Here is a 21270-nt window from a genome sequence, read left to right on the forward strand (position 1 = left end):
TGGTTTGAATTTGGCTGTGGCCTTGCTGTTTTGCATGTTCTGTCCATGCTTGCACAGGTTTGCTTCTGATGGTACAGTTTTCCAACTCATTCGCAAAGCATGCAAGAGAATTTTGAACTGGCACAAACGTGAGTGTGAATGTTCTCCCGCAATTGACTGGTGACCACTCCTGAGTGTGCCCAGACATCACAAGAAACCAAATACTATTGGAAACGAATGAAGAATTTTGGAAGTTCAATATGGCAATAAAGTGACCTTTCGTGGTAATGATTCCTCAAGCACTGGAAACTGCTGAGTATTTAATTTAATACAAATGTTTTATTGACATGTGTAAGGCGTACTTTGAAATAGTGAAATCATGACAACATAAACTGAGTATCTTTATATTTGCAAAATGACACTGAGAAACTCTGTAATGCATATATGAAGACTGAAAAGTGCATAATCTTGTTCCTTTTTGTTTTGTCCATACACACGTGACACTATACATAAATAGTTGCATTGTAAAATGACAAAATGAAGTATTTACATGATAATAGATTTTATACAATATATAATAAGCTTTATATTAAATCTTGGTGGATTACAACTGTGATCCAGGCTGGGTGCTATCTGTGAGTGTTAAGTAACACCTCGAGCCAGCACGGACAGGAAGTGATGAACTGTCTGGAGTAGCAGGGGCCCCATCCTTTAGCAAAACTAATACGAACACTGTGGGGGTCCCAGGGCCCCTCCTGGCTTTCAGGCTTCACGCCATGCTCGGCCATCCAGTTGGAGCTCTCATAGTCAAACATCTTGAGGGAGAAGCCCGGCATCAGCCTCTTCACGCTCAATCCTCCAACGCTAAGGTCCAGAGTGGGCGAGTGGACGAACACTGGGTGCTGGCTGCGGTTGTACACCCACACGCCATCCGGCTCACGGCTCAGCACGATGCCATGGCCGATTTTACTGCGGATCTGTTGGACGCTGCTGCTGTTCCCTCCGTGGGCGGGGTACGCCGGAAGTCCAGATGTGCCTCGGTTGTCGTGACGACTGTGGTTGGTGTGGAGTTGGCTGAGGCAGAGGCCCGTGCCCTGAGGTAGGTCATAGAAGATGCTGAGCGAGGCTTCGTAAGCTGGGTAAAGGCGGCCCACACGCGTGCGCTGTTCCCAGTAGGCAACGCTGCACCAGTGAGAACGATGTCCGCTGGTGGTTGACGAGCCCAGGGAGCTACCGGTTACTGAAGATGAGAAAAGAAGAGGAGTAATCTGTATGTGTGGTTTACAACTGTCAATAAAGACACAATATTTTTTTCAAAAATGGTCGTAATAATTTGCAGCGGCGGGGTGAGGATTCAAGACACTTGATTGGAGGTATGAGAAGAATTTCTGAGCAATCAAATATATCGCTAAAATTGGCACCATGAATGGTAATATTTGGCGATCATTTCATTGGTCTGAACTTTGACGATTAACAACTAGTCAGAGCTATCAGAAGGCTATACTGTATTTACGATGTTTTTTGAAAGAGGAGTGTCAATAGTTGGCTTCCTCCAGGGAAATCCTCCGACATCCCCCCTTCTCATCACTCCTTAAAATCCTGCATTGGAGTGAAGGTGCAGGGCGGCAAAGACGAGAGGAGTGGGAAGCATTCAGCTCTCTGTCAACCTTGTGCAAGGCGGTGAACCCTTGACCCCCCCCCACCCCCAAGCCCTCATGCTATCAGCTCACATTAACTCCCTCGCAGAGTGATGCCATTATTTTTCTCCAGAGACTCCACTGACACAGAGGATTTAAAGACCCATGTGCCCATGGCCCCATTCCTGTCATATTCCACAGGCGCGCCCCGTTTTCTACCATCAGAAAACTAGCCCCTTTTTAAATTAACAAGCATTTGGGTGAAACATATCAAGATTAGGTGTGCTGTGTATGCAGCGGCCATTTTAATTTGGGGGGGGGTGCGTATTTATTTGGCAGGGAGGAGGAGGGCGATGTAGGAAGAGATAAAAGTCTGCTTGTCTGTGCAAAATACAAGCGCACACTACATGATGATAGCACGTCGCACATGCACGCGAAAATTGGCCTTAGTGGTTCAAACAAACTATTACCACGCACGCATACACACTCTCACATACACACAAGCACATGCACACAAAATTACACATCTCATTTGAGCCCCACGTGTATCATTAGTGAATTCCAGGCTGGCAACTCCTGCGGTCTGGAGGTTTTACAACTCTCCAATCACACACACACACATACACACAAGCACACACACACACACACATACACGCACCTGTAAGAAGGCAACACAAACATGTATGCGGAAACACAGCTAGACTTTATGAGCTCACAAGCATTTTTCCCCACAGTACACCAGGAGGAAGGCCGCAGATTTCAGTTCAAATGTCTTAACAAATCGACAGGAAGAACACATGGAAGAACTCTGCAGAACCAGAAGCTCTTTGGCGAGCTACAGGTTATGTTAGGTCAAATCAAGTCTATTTTTTTGTCCAAGTCGTGCATTCTCTAGAATAAGACTTGGTTTTATCATTGTGCTGGTAGCCTCAAAAATACTTTTTTCATAGAAAGCTATGAAACTTATCATTAGCTTATCACATGTGTATTATGTATTGGGTATAAATGATTCACAAAATTGGCTGGAAAATAAACCAAGTCTAAATAATAAATCAATTTTATTTTTAAAAATGGTACAATTATTTTCCATTTCCAATTTCCCGGACAACCTGCAATACCGCCAGGGACCACTACAGAGCCGTGGACCACCAATTGACAATCCCTGATCTAAAAGATACAAATGCCATTTAGGCCCTACTTTTTTCATGTCAATGGGTCACCAAAAACATTTTAGTCTGAACACGTGACATGGTCATTTGTGAGAGTGGAGATTGGTTCTGTGTAGGCAAGTGGGAGTTGGTCCTAGCCAAAACAGCAAATGTCGGACCACATGCTAGATAGCATTGCTCCACTATGGCGTAAATCCAAGGGACATTACGTAAATTCAAACCCACACATGCAGACAAAAGGAATTTCAGAAATGGTTTTGGATAAAAACCTGGAGGACAAGTAGTGGGTGTGAATGCGTGGTGTTTCCTGACAAAGAGACAGTGCCACCTACTGGCCTGGCATGCGTATGACATCAGCTGTTTTTCTAAATAGACTTGGACCCGCAGTCGTTGAAAACAACACTTTTCGGTCGCCTGTAGTCGAGTTCTACAAATCAACGGCAGCAAATAAGTGAAGAAATCAGTTGAACGTGTAATGAGGCACCACTTCTCAGAGAGTGCACCTTATCTAACTCACCACCCTAGTGTTTAAATGAAGAGTCTTGACTTTCAGTAATCTAAAGTTAAAAGCCATTTAAAAAGTTGTAGTGTAGTATATTGTGAAGTGAGCTTCCTTGGCAAAGTTTTGCACTCTCAATAATTCATTTACTAGTTGTTTCTTAAAGGGGCGGGGGCAGGGGTTCTTTGCCCTCATCACTTTACAAGACTGATCTAGTTAATGTCTTATTCTTGTCTCTTGTCTTATGACAAGTATTTATGTCGATAAAGCCTTACAAATATGTCATTGTGGAATAAAGCACAAATGGGACTTGGAACCAGAACACAGAGGCGCAATTAAATTGAAAATAATACCAATGGCTCCACTAATTCTGTGACGTCAGAAGAAAAATACAGACAAGATCAATCCCGAATGCGTGGCATGTTGAATGTTTCTGGCACGGACGGTTCTTAGTGTCATCGGGCTCAGCTTGGCTCCAATCCAACTCAAGGTATAATGTGCCAGTGTGAGAGCGAAGCAGCAGGGAGGAGCTTGGAGGAAACCGAGTTCTTCAATGGAATTTTTTAAAGACAGGTTAAAATGGGAGGTTATCAGTGTGTTTATGTTTGGGGCGACTAAGTGTGTGCCTGGGAGATTGTGCGTGCCTATACGCATTTTCTGGATGCGAGGGAGGGCTGGCTGCAATTACTGCGTCCTGCAAGCATTTAAGCCAGCCAACCTTTAACAGCCCTGTTTACCAATTAGATAAGTAACCTTTGTTGTTTCATTTCAAAAGCACTGTCTCTTAGTGCCAATCTCACTGTAAAACATTCTCCTTCGTACAAGAGTGTTTTAACGTACATTTTTTTTTAGCTTCTTCTCTCGACCTGGAGCTTGTCACATACCTGCGGAATGTGTTACATGGTCACTGCATTCTACATGATCATTTTGTTATAGCGGCAGTATTTACAGAATGTTTTCATGTCTGGCCAGACAGTATAAAGAAAGACAATATCAAGCTACAGATAACTATCTTTCGATTTGGAGATGATAAAATCGGTTTTACCACCACACGCAATCAGCATATTATTCCTGCTTTTTATGCTTAAATTGCAACTTAAAGGAACATTTCATTTCACAATTTAACAGTTTGAGGTGTTTTTATAACATGTCTGTGAGATACTTGATCAAAATAGCTTTGAAGAATTTTAATTCTTGTCTTGAAAAGCTTTTGGGAGTCTGGCCCTGTCCATGCAAGGGAACCAGCGGGTCTGGTTTTCATTACTGGAGCCTGAACTTTGCTGCTTGAGAGGGTTCGAGGGCTGCCAGTCGTCATCTCACCAGCAAGTGTATGCCTAACAGTGTGTGTGTGTGTGTGTGTGTGTGTGTGTGTGTGTGTGTGTGTGTGTGTGTGTGTGTGTGCGTGCATGCTGGTATGTGATTTCCTCTTTGGCAATGCTGACAGGACTGGCTCTGGTGTGGCTGGCTTGCTTCTACTTGCAAATAGATCCTCAAGTGTGAGAAAAAGTGAGCGCCTGTAAAGATAACATGAGGTTTTTAACTCTTGTGACTTGCTAGCGACCAGTCCAGGGTGTATTCTGCCTTGTTCGAACAAATGTTGGTAATTTCGCAGCCATTCGCAAGCCGGCACATTTTATAGGGCTGTTTGCGCTACTGTGAGTGTAAACACAGCCAACTACATCACTGCCAATCAAAGAGGATCTTCTCATTTCCTATAATTTGGCATGCTCACATCTCACATGGAGACAACTCTGTGGGGAACAGGATCACAGCGATCTGTGAGTGACCAGAACATCAGTGTGGCAGCAGACAACGTAAATGGCCGCCATGAATAAATATGACTTAAATATGGCCGCAGACCTCATATACAGTATGTGCCCTGCCCTACCCCATAGCTACAAACTGGCTATTGCACAAAAAAACTACAATAATAATAATACCGTATTTTCCGCACTATAAGGCGCACCTAAAAACCAAAAAGTTTCTCAAAAGCCGACAGCGCGCCTTATAATCAGGTGCGCCTTATATATGGACCAATATTAAGCCACTACAGCAGGTGTGTCCAAAGTCCGGCCCGCGGGCCAAATGTATATATCTTATATATGGACAAAGTTTTAAAATGGGCCATTCATTGAAGGTGCGCCTTATAATCCGGTGCGCCTTATATATGGACAAAGTTTTAAAAGGGGCCATTCATTGAAGGTGCGCCTTATAATCCGGTGCGCCTTATAGTGCGGAAAATACGGTAATAAAATAGGCGATCAGCGTCAAACTGTCATTTTAGGGTGAGTGACTTATTGAGATTTTTCTTTCCAGGCAAGACAATGAATGTTACACTACATGGATATGAAAACTGAATTACTGTCTCCTTTTAATTCACACCTTTCCAGATCACAGCAAGGGAGGCTTCCTGTTGCCAACCTCAACCTGCAGGGGAGCAGGAATACAGCAAGGAGAAACTGGGGAAGTCAAAGGGTGAAAAAAAACTCAGTGAAAAAGGGAACTGGAAAATGAAAGAGAGAGAGAACCTGCCAAGCATAACTAGCATCCATGGAAAAAATGGAGAGAGAAAGACTGAGAAAAAGAGGGAGTGAGGGAGACCCTTGTCTTTCATCCACTGCCAAGGATTAGATTCCCCTCCAGTTATTAGACTCTTCCACTGTGTTGAAAGAACTGGGTGGTTTTAGGCAGGGTGGGGGTGGGGGCACAGGGGAAAAAAGGTCTCAACCACTGACTGCTGTCAGCATGTTTTCTTTCAGAAGCCTTGAATTCCCTGAAAATCAGTGATCAACAGGAAATTCAGAGAAGAGCAATCCTGGTAACAAATGCTACTTTCTGTGTTTGGGACAACAAAAATCAAGCAGCGACTTTGAATCTAGCACGCCACAAATCCGGCTGGCGTCTTGACTATCTCTGCCATCAGAGGACTGTTATCGCCAGACATTGGCTTCACAGTCCACCACAATGAGGCTGTTGCTCACAAACACGCACACTGCTCCCTCCGTTTCGATGCTGCAGTGTGAAAATCCCATGCTTCTAGTTTAACAATATTAATATTCCATTCTTCCACAGTTTCCCAAATTCTTAGAATCTGAGAATGCCAGTAGAATTCCACAGATGTGTGACTCCAGAAGAATTCTTCCAGAGGAAAAGAGAAAGTGACCAGTTTCCTGCATTTCTCCGTGTCGGGCCAGGGAATTCTTCAGGTATGACATACGTCATTCATCCTGCTTGACTGGATGTCCAAACATTGTATCATCCACCAAGAAGCTTTGCCTTGGCACAATATGTATGCTGGACCGAGTTACTGAGCCTTTACAGGGAATTCATTCAAGTACTTTGAAAAAGTTGTCGTGGTACATTACACATTGCATGACAATTACAGCAATTTTCCTGATTTATTTCAAACCACTCTACTTATTTGTTTTGTGTCAAAAAGTTGCTTATCACTCATCATTGGCACATTCGTCCTGCATGGGCAAATGTACCATTGGCTTTGTGGATTATCTTGGGTAATTTCTACTATGTATACATAATAATTGGTGGGAGAGGTGATCACCGTGATTATGGTAACATGTTCTTTGGGAGCTTGTGCGTGTATGTGCATGGCCATTTGGACTTTTTGCGCATTTGAGAGTCTCAGCTCTGCCATCTAAGATGGGCCCTAGGATACGTGTTGTGCTTAGTGCAGCATGGAGGCCTCAACCTTTCCATCAATTCCGAGTAGGCTCTATTTTTGTGAACAGCGTAAATTCTGTGTGGCGTATCCCTGCGTGGAGATGCATTAGACCCGATGGTGGTTACTTCACCAAAGAGCAGGGAGCGGTATATCTGCAAGAGGGAGGGTTGCGCCGCTGTGGGAGTGGTCACAGTTGACTTCAGGCATGGCCAATCAAAGTAAATCCTTTGATTCTTTTTAAATGCGACACACTAGTCGCACGATAGTCTCCGCATGCTAGAAGTACACTGTCCTCAATCATTTGAGTACCCAATGTGAGGATTTCAAAACATAAAACAATGGCTCAAAGGGTTTGATGCCCAAAATATGTTGTTTGACCAGCTATCTAGCCTGTGCTGGAGTTACGTACATATGGTCTGAGCAGGCCTAAGGTTTCAATAAACTTTCTGCCACCAAATTGTCACTTCGCCAGATGCATAGTCCAGACACTTTGAGTCCCTTTGATTAAAAGTTAACAAAGGATTGAATCAGATCATCATATTGAAAAACATTAACATAATGACTGACACAAATTCAGCGTGTTATAATGAATGTTGCGGTAATCTGTATGATCTAAACAGATCAGTCAAGCTCTCGGTTAATCTGGTTGGATTTTCCGTAACAAACAGAGTTAGCGCAGTCCCAGTTCATGTGGTATACAGCACTTAAAAATCCTGCATGTGGTTGCATGTCTGAGGAAAATTCTCTGATGTAGCCTTGTAACCATAAATTCATATAGAGACATAAATCTGATGATGAATAAACTTTTTTTTTTTATTCGAATGGGAATACGTTCAGGCAGCAAGTTAAAGAGTAAAAGGGGGGGGCGGGCCTTATAGTTGACATGCGCCCTTCCAACACATTCCTGGACAAGCCCTCTTCCTCGACACTTCCTCCCCCGCTCAGCCAGTCGTGGAGGTCAAGTTGACAAGTGTCTCATTGAGTCTCACGTGGGCCAACTATATGGCCTTCACTCTTCAGAACGTAATTACACAAATTAGTCATGGAACACATCCACTTGTTCCACTATGAGGTAGAAATTCCGACGAATGGTTAATTAGGGGGCATTATCAAAGTATGGAATTCCAGCAGCAGAATATAATGTTTGCACAGTAAATTCATATAGACACAAGAACTGTGTGAGCTTTGCATGATGAGTGAAATCACTTTTTAAAAGCTTTGGGCCTTTCTGATGCAATTATATTCATATCAAAACGAAAGCATGTTGCAATCCCAAATCCAAATTCGGGATATTAGATTCAACGTACTCAAGATCGTGTCTCTTCTGTGGCCTGTGAGATGACTCCGTGATGAAAACGTAAATATTGCTGACTCACATAAAAAGCCAACGCAGCTTGTGAAAACAAGGTGAGTGTTGCTTTTCCAAGATAAACACATTTTGAGTCATTCGGCATTGCATTGACAGTCACAGTGCAGGCTACGCTGTCCTACATTTCATCAAGTCAGAGCCTTTCAACATCTGCAAAGAATCTTTAAGTTCGGCGGCATGGCAGGATTCCATTAAAAGCCAAATTGCGAGTTGGCAGAAACTCTAAGGGAACAAAGGAAAGCCACAGCCAGTCCTGTAATTTAAACCTTATTTTAAACCATGAAGATCTGACAACATAGACTAAGGCAGCGCATTGGAAAGACACAGAGAATGACAGGACAGCCAAAACTCAATCGAATTACATTCGTGTGTTCGGTAAACACGAAAGCCAAGAGAAAACATAAAGCTGACAAAAACGCTGATGAGCAAGTCGTAAAACTGGAGGAAAACAGATAGCCTACCAATGCGTGACTCGGTGTCTTTAGAGGCTTGTGGTGAAAACGGGCCGTGATGGAAAATATTTGAGGAAATGGCAAACGGTTAATGGGCTAACCCTTGATGTAGAATTCCATAGCCTAATGGGTCTCAGTCAGGCATGAGAGTTCGAATCGTGAGCGTGCCAGCAAACAGGCCACTAAGACAACCCGTCCGGACTTGGGCAGACATGGATGTCTACTGTTTGCACTATTTTTACATTGAGCCTAATAATATCTCGGGAATTGATTCTTCTTGGATTCTGCTCTGGAATCTAATTTAATATTCATTGTCTGACGTGGACTTGAGAAGAACAGAGCCCCAACAGAACGTTGACCGATGCTGGTCATACAGCGTCGACGAACGTGGAACATTTTTATCCCGCAAGACCACTTCAACAACGCTCTCTGTAAACTGTCTCCCAAACTTCCGAGAATGTCGGCTCCTCTCTGTGTGTCTTAACTATTAGCGGTGATATGTTCAAACATGTATCAGATGTCACTCTCCAGAGTCATTCAGACCCCACCGGCCCCCTCTCCCGCCTCTTTTGCACCGAGACCCTACTCCCCCTCACCTTCCCAACATTCCTGGGCTGTGCCCCATCAGTCAAAGAGCCAATTCATGGGGTTAATGCTGCAGTGAGTGCAGACAGGGCTTAGAGACATGATTGTTTGGCTGATACCTTGCTCAACTTACACAAAAAAAAATATGATGGGGGGTGGCAGAGGGTTCGCTCCACCAGCCCCCTTATTTGTAGCTCCAGAACTGTTATTCCTTGTGTTTTGGTTGGGACAGCACATGGATAGCGGGACTTGTCGCTGTGCCGACGATACAAAAGCAACCTGTCATTTATTGTTGTTCGGGAAAATACGCTCATTTCATTTAGATGTTTTTGTGTTCATTAGGACACTTTTATCATTTGATTGGCTCCATTCACAGGGGAAGCAGAGCACGGCTCACTTGGCGAATATAGCGAGTGTACCAGGTTATAAGTTTTGTTTGGCTCCGAGAGTCAGGTTTAATCCTAACCCTAAATTCTGGGAGTTTCCCGAACGGCCGGTCTATTTCTGGCTCAGTCGGAACCTAGCTACCTCCACCCCACACCTACCCTTGCCCCCGTTGCCGATTACATTTAATTTTTAATATAATTACACTGGTCAACAGCAAATTTTAATCAGACATGGCTTTGTGTGCCTCAATGTATTTTTTCTGCTGATTTATGCGGATATATATGATTTATGTTTATTAAATGTATTTACTTTTTTTCTATAAACAGTTTTTTTAGATCTTTAATTTTATATTATATTTTTTATATTTATATTTTTTTGTTTTTATTTTTGACCTTTAAAAGCTTGCACAATACAGATTTTACCATGCGTTGTAATTAATAGCTCTAACATTTCAGAAAAAAAATCCATCCGTTGCTAAAGTTTACTTTCACCTAATCCAAACATATTACGAAGTATATATTACTGAATGACATATCGCTGTTATTATATTATTAACAAATTACTATTATCATTCATATAACCACGCAAGCACAGGGAAAACATGCAAACTCTACACAAGGTCGGCAAATTCGAATCTTTTGCTGTAAGACAGCAGTGTTAACCACTCTGCACTCTTATCATAAATGACTAAAATCAACTAAACCATACGTACTATACTAATTTATACGCATGCATTCAATGATGAAAGGCAACAACCAACTTCCGTTCAACTCGTGTGGTCATGTGCGTGAGTGCATCTGTGTTTGTCCTGATGGAACCCCTATTTGAGCACACTGAAACGATCTTATCAGCAAGTCATGGCAGAAATTCCTCTGTGTCACAAACACACACACACACACGCACGCACGCACACTCACTCACTCACTCACACACACACACACAATAAGAATTGAATGCTAAAAATTGACAATATCACATGAGGAACCAAAATCTACTGAAGTTTCCTTTTTCGAGCTGCGCTGTGTGCTGTAGTTTAAAGGGAATATTAACTGATTGAATGATAAAAGAGGCGAGGTCAAAGGTATGTATGGACCACACCCTGCTTGCTGCTTTTTAATTTTAAACCTCAAGCAAATAGCCGCTTTAAAGAAGAAGCCAAAGCGCATTTGTTATGTAGAAAACATCACAGGCTAGTTAGTGAAAGACTCATAATAGTTTCAAAGGAGACAGTAAATGTTTCATAAGCCGGCCTCTTCTTCGACAACATGTTCACCGTGCGGTGAGCAAACCACCTGTGTCGCCACTGGAGCATCTCAACAAAGTCTGAGATGAGAACAATGTGCAGATCTGTTTGTTTCTCGCGTGTACCGCATAAAAGTTCCAGCTCTGGGCTGCAGTCGCAGCGTTAGTGCGGTGTGGGGGGCAGGGGAGCTGAGACCACACACATGCGTGCTCTCGCACAAACACGACACGGAGCATGTCTGTAAGGAAATTTAGCGCCGCTTCATGTCGCCCAGCACAATCAGTGCTGCCTCCTGTTGCGGTTCACAGTATCCAAATGGCCACCTCAAGTGGAATCCCTCGCAAGCTTTTCGTCAAAAACGGTGTTTTTGTTTGTGTAATTCAGATCAGACTTTGTTAACACCTTAGAATCCAAGTTATAAAATGGTGTGGAATAAAGTGAAGAAAAGAATCATGATTTTTATGATCAGTTTGAAATCTGCAGGTTGACGTTTTTAGACTTCCTAAAGAGCCAGACAAACCATTGATTATATTCTTTCACTTCCGGTAGATGTAAGACATCTAAACATTAACATAGTTCAAACAATCAATAAATAAAACCCTGATTGCTGCAAAACACTTGTACAAAGTCTTTAAGTACTCATAGTGAGGTATGATGATTTACTAAAAGCGGCCTTCAAAATTCAAAACAAGTCTAACAAGAATAACAGAGTCCGGGCCTACAACAAGGCCAATCCTAATTTGGAACATCAACTCATCACAGATATTCCTGACTAACTCCAAATGCAAAAATTAGGATTTAATGTTCTCTTTTTTTTTTTTACACCTATTCAAATCCTAATACCATTGATTCGTGACTGTCCCTAATGCACAACAACAATTACAATAGTTGACCATTGAAAACATCATTTCGGTCAAAAAGCTTCACCACAACTCATTGCGTAATAACCAGAACCCGAACCAGAAAATGATTTGGGTAATCATTTATATTAATAATTTAGGCAAGCTGTGGTATAAAAGTTCCATTGGGCATGTATTGAATGCGTCATCGTTATTGCAATGGATACATCTGAGTCATTTGTGATCCTTGGAGGAACCCGATTTGTAGTTGAGCTGAGAAAGTCGAGGCAATCTTGCTATGTACGTAGAACATTTGGCACATCCCACTTTTGTACTTTACTATGACACTATTAGACATATCTGGTCTAAAATCCCATAAAAGCCACGAGCTATCCGTGGGGTGGGCTGCGGGCGTGTCAAATTGTCAATGACTTGAGGATCTCTCACAGCCCAGCAACAGGCGGCCTCCAACACTCATGACAACAAGGCAAGACAGTGATGAGTACATCAGCTGTACATCGGATGTGTCTGGGATGCCGCGACGACACCGCACGGGCTTCTTCGGTGCCCGTTCATCCTTCAGCACCTTCCACAACGTTGTCCAGACAGGCGTGATCGAGTGGGTTTGCGGCCGTTTTTTTTTTTTTAGTACTACGTGGACCTCTCTGGCCGACCCCAGCACTTAAACAAATAAAGCTCTAGTTTCATCATCTAGAGGGGGCTGTTTCCTGGCCAAGCGCAACCCTAAACTGCCCCTTTCCACATATACACACACAAATTCTACACCTAAGCCAGATCACAACCGCCAGGCTCCCCCGCCCCCAAAATACAAGTCTCTTTCCACTGCTCAATTGCCGAGAGGAATGAAGGGATTTGAGGGAAGAAAGAGGGGGATGGGCGCTTGGAGAGGCAAAGGGGATTGGGTGTATGCGTGGAGATCTTATTGCAACTTCATCCCAGTGAAATATTTGGCTGTGGTGGAGAGGAAAAGAGAGATGGGGAAAGGGGGAGTGGAAGGCTACTTTTGCAGCATCAGGGCAGTGAGAGACCCCAAACAAAGTCCCCCATGCCTCACTGACAATAGACGCTTTATGCTGCAGGCTTTGGGGTTATCTTAACAGCCTTCGAAAATAGGAAGGAAGGCACGACATTGCAACAGCGCAGCAACTTATCAACCTATGCAGATGTTCTGAAAGAGGGGTCATTTCAACATACGCACACAAATACGCACAATTACATTCCTACAATTTGGTTTGCTTGAGAGGTATACACCATTACAATTTCACAGCCATGTACCACAGGAATGTATGGAGGACCAAAAGTGCCAAAATTAAATCGATCAATAAATAAACCATAAAATGTTTCACTAAAATGTCATTTAATTACCGTAATTTTCGGACTATAAGTCGCACCGGAGTATAAGTCGCACCAGCCATAAAATGCCCAAAAAAGTGAAAAAAAACCATATATATGTATATAAATCGCTCCTGAGTATAAGTCGCCCCCCCACCCAAACTATGAAAAAAAACCGCGACTTATAGTCCGAAAATTACGGTAAATGTTTTATGCCTTAATCAAATATTAAATTAAATGATCATAAATGAATACACCATTAAATAATAATTAAAAATCATAAAACACTGCAACACAGGACCATGAACATTTTATTGAAATAATCATTATAATTACCTATTGTTGGAAATTGTTAATTAATTCAATAACACATTGATTCATTTAATTCAATATTTAATGAATAAAAGAAACATTTAATTAATAGAACATCTAATTAATTATTTAATGCTGTATGTATTTTTTGTTTGATTTGTACAATTCTGTATTTAATTTATAAATGAAACATTTATTTAATTAATGACATTAAATATTTCATAGTGTATACATTTATTTAATTTTAGCACTTTCTCCATAGGAGTGGGAAAAACTCGAATATTTGCAATTAAAAAATACTGCAATGTACTATACCTGTATAGTCGGTCGGTCTGATGGGAGAGGGCGGAGTTTCAGTGTAAGACAATACAGAGTCTGGAAAATGTTGAAAAAAGGAAAGCATATTACACACTTGGATTAAAGTTTCCCATTTTCCCATCAATTTCATGTTAAACAAATACAGCAAAGCCCTAATTTTACATGGTTCGATTCTACACGACTGTCTATCTAACGCAGTTTGGTCATGGGCCCCATTTTCTTTGGTCATAAATAAATTTTACTACTAACCTTAAAACATTTGGAACACAACACGCGACCACTACAGAGACAGAAATCGGTAAGGGCTGTTTGATCTTTATGACTTTGAGACATCGTAGCTTTCGCAAGGAAGCAAGCTGTAAAGCAAACGGGCATTATGGGCTATTTTAAACATGGAAATCAAGAATGACTTTTGGGATCACTTTAAAGTCATGAACGTGTGCAATGATTTCAGGTAATGTAAGAACGTAACATTTATGGACGTTCTCTGTTTCAGAGATCAAAAAAGTCATTTTCATTTCAAATAACATTTCTTATTTGCACACGTTCTAGTTCTTTTGCTATCGTTCGGTGAGCGTGGTTTTGCTGCAATAATACGATGTCTATTCGTTTTCTTCTAATTTTCAATATCGTATTCATTTTCACCTAAAACAATGTTACTCCCCAACCATAAACATCTTAGTATCATTAGTATCTTAGTATGTACTCCCCTACTGCAATTACCCGATACACTCGTATGCATGGCTCAGAGTTTTTTCCTCCTTCCAAGACTTTCTATCTAAATTTTGGGGGGGGATTCCCAAATTCTGGACCCCAAAGTCCTTGTAAAATTGAGGCTTAGCTGGTGACATTTCTTTGGTAAACAAAACAATACAGTGGAACCTTAAACACTCCTTTTGTCGCCAAAAATGATTTATGATGGTGACAGCCTTTTGGAATTTCCATGTGTTCATTCCAACCATTTTCATTGAACTTTGAACTAATATGAATCTTTTAGTTAACAACCAAACCAGAAATTACGTTGTTTGTTTTTCTTAAACTATCCATCTGTTTTCTATGGCCTACTGTTAGTACCCAGACTGTAGTTTGGTATCCTTTCTAAACACCCAGTGGAAACATGTGATTAAGCATCAGATTCATTTTTAGATAGACTTTATTTTTCAACATGTAATTTCACATCCAAGCCATGATGTCAACCACAGAAGAAAACGCGTCAGCCTGCAAGATGACGATGCCTGTCATTTACTGCTTTGTCGTGTGTCTGCTGCCAAACTCACCCAGTGGCTTGTGTTCATCCGAATGGGACACCGAGTATGGAGGAGGAGGTGACTCTGGAACAAAACACGGCAACGTTTAGAAAGTTTTAAATGATGACTTATAACAGTGTTTCTTTCAGTGTTGCTCATGTATGTTACTAAAATGATGATTCCCGCCATATCAAACAGCACAACTCTTGCATTCAGGCTCTATCCCTTCAACACGTACACAGTGAAATGAAGCGCGCTGCCCCTTTAAGAGCAGAGCACAGGCAGTAATTGCCGAGTCCTCTGTCAGATACCCAGCGAGTCAGTCTGGCGCCAGCTCTATGCAAACTGTATATTATCGGCACTCCTTCACCTAAATAACAAGAAGAGGACCTCCTTGTCAGAAGGAGACAGAAGTGGGGGGGAGGGTCAGAACCTCGTTGCAACTTGAGAGCAGCCCTCAATCGGATCGTGTTGCAAGCAAGTTTTCTGAAGCAAACAGTCTGTAAGAGTTGTGTTTGAATGTCTGGCAGGAATAAAAGAGCTTGACCAATAATTCAGCAAACTATTATTGTTGACTTCTGATTTCAAAACTAATAAGGCATCAATTTGTTGTGTATATGTAATACGATGAGACGATTAAACATTTATTTGGTTTCACCATCATAACGACCCAATAAGGGAAGCCATAACTACAACGAAAATGAGTTTGACACTCAAACGTGTTTCCATGCCTATGTGACTTCCGATGTCAAACTCTACTCTCATTGAGTGCATGCGTCATGGCTAGCTGTGTGGCTGGCTTCAAGGTTCACCAAATGGGCTCCCAAATGGGCTCTCCACACACTCTCTCACACACACACACACAAACACACACACTTCCCCGAGGTATTTGGTGGTTTCATATCGGATGGATGGATGGATGGATGGATGGATAAATGGATGACAGACAGAGGCTATTCACCTGGCCCACATAATCGACTGTAGTGGTAAGGATTGCAGCACACCTTTCCACCGTCCCCCCCTTCGAAACTTTGGCAGTGGTGCAGAACTTTGAGCGGGGACGAGAGCGCCAGGTCGCTCCATCGGTACATCCGACCCAGGAGGTACTGAGGCGAGACGTGATGAGCCCCTAACCGAAACTCTGTGCTGGGGACCATGACGCACTCACTTGGCATCGCTCCTTTGGACTCCACAGCCTTCAGTAACAGGTCCAGACTTTGCTCCGGGAGTCTTTTGAGAAAAGCGTAGGCAATATTCACGATGTCACACTCGCAGGGGGCCCTGTTGTCTTTAGGGGGGCCTGAGTGGGGGCCCAGAGGTCTGCGATCCCACTCCCCAAACAAACAACACGTCACCGTCGCGTCCGCCTCCTGTTCACTGCGAGAGCTTGTGCGTCCCGGATCGTCGTCAGCCTGCTCCCCTTCCTCCCTGTCCCCGGCTTCGCCCGCGGGGTCCTCCCCGGCGCGTGTCACCGGCCCCTGTTCTTTTCTGGGCAGCCCGGAGCCACATGGACATCCTCCTTCAGCTCGGCCGCTTCCATCGCTCTGGGTGAGCGCACGGCTTCTCCACAGTCGCCGTACAAGCCCGGAGCGTCTCGACCTGAACATACGACAACCTAGACCGTCCCGGATGCGTCGCGTCGGTCTCGTCCGGCTCTCGGAGGGTCCCACATGGGTTTATTTAGACTAGGCGCCCGGGACGTGCGGATGGTGCACAGTGCGCCCAACATGCGCAGCCAGGGGTGGCCGTCCCCGGGCTCACACGCAACATTTGGGAGAGAAAGCGTTCACTTCGACATCACAGCTCCACGTGAAGCACGCACACCGCACACGTTGAAGATCTTGCGTCGAAACTCTATGGAACCTCAACTCATTCAACTCCACATCCCACGCACAGTCCTCGAACCATAGTTCCAAGAGCACTATCACTATCATCTGACAGTGTGGGGTTCGTGTCACACCTCCAGCGTTTCCTTTTCTTCGGCACCACAACAGCATCTAAAAAGTAACATGTGCAGGATTACATCCAAGAGCCTGCCAGGAGTTTGCCTCCTCCTTTGGAAATTGTGGCATCCACATAAAAGAAAATTTACACTCCGACGTAAATCCCAAATCGACAGAAATCCCTTTATAATCCCGCTACAAAATCCGGAGATAAAGCACCACACTGAAGCTCTTTTTCAATGATAGCTTCCGTTCTTTGAAACTGAGTTGGAATCGTTCCTCTCCAGTCCCCCTGCAAGCAAGTCCTCCACAGGCACACACACACACGCGCACTCAAACATGCGCAGGCATTGGAATGACGAGAGGTCAAATCGACCATTGGAAGGAGAGTCTTATTCCGCATGTATTTTCAGAATAAAAGACAACCGCCAAGTCGCCCCAAGCAAAATTTGACTTTGGGCCCTTAGCTCTGTCAGTCATATTTATTATTAATCATGAATTGTTACGACGTACCATTACAGTATAATGTACATTTAATATTTATATTTCATAATAGTGATGATAATAATAACAGTACTACTGCTGCTGCTACTACAAATAATAATATTGATAAAAATAAAATGGTGGGGGGGGGGGGGGGGGGCTATCAAGAGCAGCCTAGTGTTGCGTTAATTGACAGTCTAAATGTGCAAGAGCAACAACAAAAATTTCTTGGACCAGAGGTAGTGAAACGACAAATTTTGCAAACAAAAAAAATATGAATAGTTGTACTAAGTTCATTTTGTTTTTACTTGTTAATCACTTCACTGGTTCTTTTATCTCAAACAAAATAATATTTTAGGTTGAATTACCTGACATGTTTTGGCTTGTACAAGTGAAAAATATGACTAATTAGATCTTAAACTATGTAACAATGTACAAACGTTTTTGTAATAAAAATAGAATGAACAACCTCTAAGAAAAACATTTGACTTTATGGGCCTAGGACAAGTCTGACACAAATCAATTTCTAATTGTGTAAATTGATGGAGTTTTCTTTTCGTAGAAGCGCGTGGTAGGTGTTTGATTTAGGGAATGAACACAGATGCATTGTTTACTGACAAATAGAAGCAGCAGCTTTCCTTAAGTTTAAATACTATATCGTGCAGGGGCAGCGCACTGTCTGGTGGAAGTCCCTGCAAGAGATTAGCATGCACAAAATAGATCTACATTTACAAAGAACTGCAAGACCTCCACTTGCAGATGAGGTAAATTTGACTTCTGTGAAGCAGACAATGTGACAACCGTGTGTGATAACCTAAACCTGTGCCTGAGTCAGTAGGGTGCTTTTATAAACAAAACTCTAAAGAAAATTAAAGGGTTAATCACATACAAAACATATTCAGATTCAGATGTTTGTAAATCATCATTCAGCAATCAACAAATTACCAAACCTGTCACGGATCAGATGGAGTAGGGCGACCAAATGCAGCTTGGACCAGGGTTTATTGGAGAACACAAACTAACAGACTCAGCAAACTGACATGACTTAACAAAACAATGACTTGACTGACTGGGACGTGAAACAAGAAGACAGCAGGACATGACGACAACAAAACAGTACGACAACAATGAACCGACGTGGGGTGAAGGGCAGACAGGACTTATATGCACGACAGGTAACAAGAGGTAGGTGAGAATGATCACACTTAATCATGGGCAAACAGGAGGGGAGGGGCGAGCACATAGGCACACGGACAGAAACTAAGACAATATGCACATAATAAACAAACCTGGGACAAGACGGGACAAAACCCATTACACTAATAATACAAATATGTATGAAAAACACTTCTAGGACATGAAAAAATCAAATGAAATTGTACTGCAATAACTGAGTTTGCATTTTGTTTCAATGGCATGAATTTACATGTGCGCTGCTCAATCAAAACATCATACATAATGTCAGTAGAGGAAATACATTCACCTCTGAATTAACTTGTAATGACCCACTTGTAATACTTTTATTTTGAAGTCTCTCTCTCTCCCTCTCTCTCTAATTCCCATCATCATGTGCCAGTCTAGACGTTTAGGCGGCGGGGAGACGCACTGGCTGGTGGCGCAAAGGGTTTCAAGTTTCTCAACTCTTAAAAAGTCTTTACATCCTGCTTTGCTTTAAGGGGAAATAACATCGTGGTAATCGCTGGGACCAATTCAACTACAAAAAAACAAAATGCTGCTAAAATGTGTCCATCTCATAAGGTGACCAAAATATTAGAAATAGCTTTCAATAGCCTATGGTTAGTATTACATGTACATTATCATGTAGGGGAAAAATACTCTTGTGTACGTACGTATTACACTCAAAAAATTGCTGAATCAATTTGGGTTATGCTGTTGTTGATTCACAAACTACTCTCCAAAGAAAACCATTGAGCGTTGCAATGTTAAAAAATTCTGTTTAATAGTTCAAAACGAATTGGGTTTAAAGTTAAGACGCAACTGTATTGTATACAATGATACAATACATGTAAATGTATACAACTGAACAATACTTATAAAACTCTACAAAAAATGTACAGCATTGGATGTATTTTTTCTAGGAGCGCCAATCTACTGTAAATATTGGATAGTTTTGCAGCTTTTAAATGTTCTTCACTTTTATTTGTGTCTAATTTGGTGATTTGCTTCCCCCCAAATGCTAATAGGGAGAACCTGGGTGTGAACACAGCCAATAATTGAAACGAGTTTTCTCCTTCCCTTTAAATGTCGTGAGGGATACGCCGACAGGTGGAGGGAAGAAGTGAGACAAAGGAACGGCAAGCATGCTAAAAAAGATGGTGATGATAATAATAAGGCCTTCACCTTTCTGCAATGCTTAACACAGTTTGATGGATGCTGTTATGTATAAGAATAAATGACGATGACATCTACCACACATCTGTGATCACAATCTGTCTCCCTGATCTGTGTCATTAAATTCATCAAAATCACATTACACTACCTGTGCCAATATTTTGAAATCAGAATACACACGTTTTTGCATTCTATGAATATATATAGAGCCCTCAATGTTACAGGTCAGCGTGTGTGTCCTGTCGCCAACAGACTCCTCCAAATTTGCCTGAAGAGACGGGAGTCGTGTTGCAAGTGACTGACAGACCGTATCATTGAAGGAGCAAGCGAGGGGAGTCGTGTGCTTCACTGGGCACCTGTCCAAAATGTGTTTCCTTCTGTAACTCAATCATTTGTAGAGGTAGAGTGGTAAGGAAGGAACTTCGTGGATCATAATACTTTAAATCCTCTCTCCAGAGGTATTTGGACGCTGAGTTTATATTTATAGTCTTTGTGTATGTTATGCAAATTTGATATGCATTTAACTTTATACACTACCACAATGAATGTGACATAAAATTATCAAGGACACTGGACTACAAAATGTATGAATTGTAAGGTGTAAAGGATTTTACTAGAAGCTCACACTCAGCCTATTTGCAAATAACAGTAACAACAACTAAGCTGAAGTCTTTAATCTTCCATTTTAAACTTTGTCAACGGTCAAATCAGTGGCCAAATGGCAATCTAACAGAGCATATTTTTCACTTAACAAAACCAGATGTGAATGCAATAAGCCCCATGAAAAACATCATGGTGGCTTATTCAAATGTCATTTTTTCCTAGTATGCTCCACCAATTTACTTCCTATAAAACTACTATTGCGCTTTCCAGAAACAATCTCCTCGGTGTAGGTTACAGCTGAGCTGTTTTGGGTCCACTTTGAGTGAACCGACCCACTAACAATCTTTGTCATTCCAGTCGCCCAACCAAAACATTGTTGCGTGAGTGCTAGTGATAAGGTGTGTATGTGTTTTGAGTGTGGGAAGAGATGGGTGGGGTGTATAGAGGCTAGCAGGAGTGTAGACACTGTGTCCAGCACCAAACCGCCTCCCAAAATAAACGCCGTCCTTGCGTCTCCATGTCTGTCCGGGGGCAGACCTGCAGGCTCCCCAGCGCCCCAGCGGCAGCAACGAGGAGTCTGGGGCCCACAGGAACAGCATGTCATCACCTTCATCACTCCCCCTAATGGCCCTCCTCAAGACCAGAGACATGGCAGACTGGGTTGCCCTACCGAGGCGGCAGTTGACACACACACACACACACACACACACACACACACACACACGCATGCATACATGCACATGCACACACAACTACTCCCAGCCTCTTATAGACTGGACTGGAAAGACTCACAGGTTCTCTTGTGAAAACATGAAGGGGTG

General features: G+C 42.5%; 1 protein-coding gene across 1 annotated transcript; it reads right to left on the reverse strand.

The window, feature by feature from the left end:
* Window positions 1-296: 296 nt before the first annotated feature.
* LOC119120856 (mothers against decapentaplegic homolog 6-like) lies at window positions 297-17349 on the reverse strand. Its single transcript, XM_037248079.1, has 4 exons — window positions 16030-17349; window positions 15099-15152; window positions 13819-13878; window positions 297-1219 (listed from the first exon to the last, which is right to left on the reverse strand). Exons 1-4 carry the CDS (start codon window positions 16673-16675, stop codon window positions 609-611), a joined length of 1371 nt encoding a protein of 456 aa, XP_037103974.1. The 5' UTR covers window positions 16676-17349; the 3' UTR covers window positions 297-608.
* Window positions 17350-21270: the final 3921 nt, after the last annotated feature.

Source organism: Syngnathus acus, chromosome 3 (genome assembly GCF_901709675.1).
Source record: "Syngnathus acus chromosome 3, fSynAcu1.2, whole genome shotgun sequence".
Lineage (NCBI taxonomy): Eukaryota > Metazoa > Chordata > Actinopteri > Syngnathiformes > Syngnathidae > Syngnathus > Syngnathus acus.

Bases quoted from the DNA above. Each gene is read 5' to 3' on its own strand.
- LOC119120856 (XM_037248079.1), bottom strand. From the start codon at position 16,675: ATGTTCAGGTCGAGACGCTCCGGGCTTGTACGGCGACTGTGGAGAAGC. The intron at 15,153-16,029 runs GTGAATAGCCTC...GTTTTGTTCCAG, and splicing joins CAGTCGATTATGTGGGCCAG to AGTCACCTCCTCCTCCATAC. The intron at 1,220-13,818 runs GTATAGTACATT...TCTCATCTTCAG, and splicing joins CAGACCGACCGACTATACAG to TAACCGGTAGCTCCCTGGGC.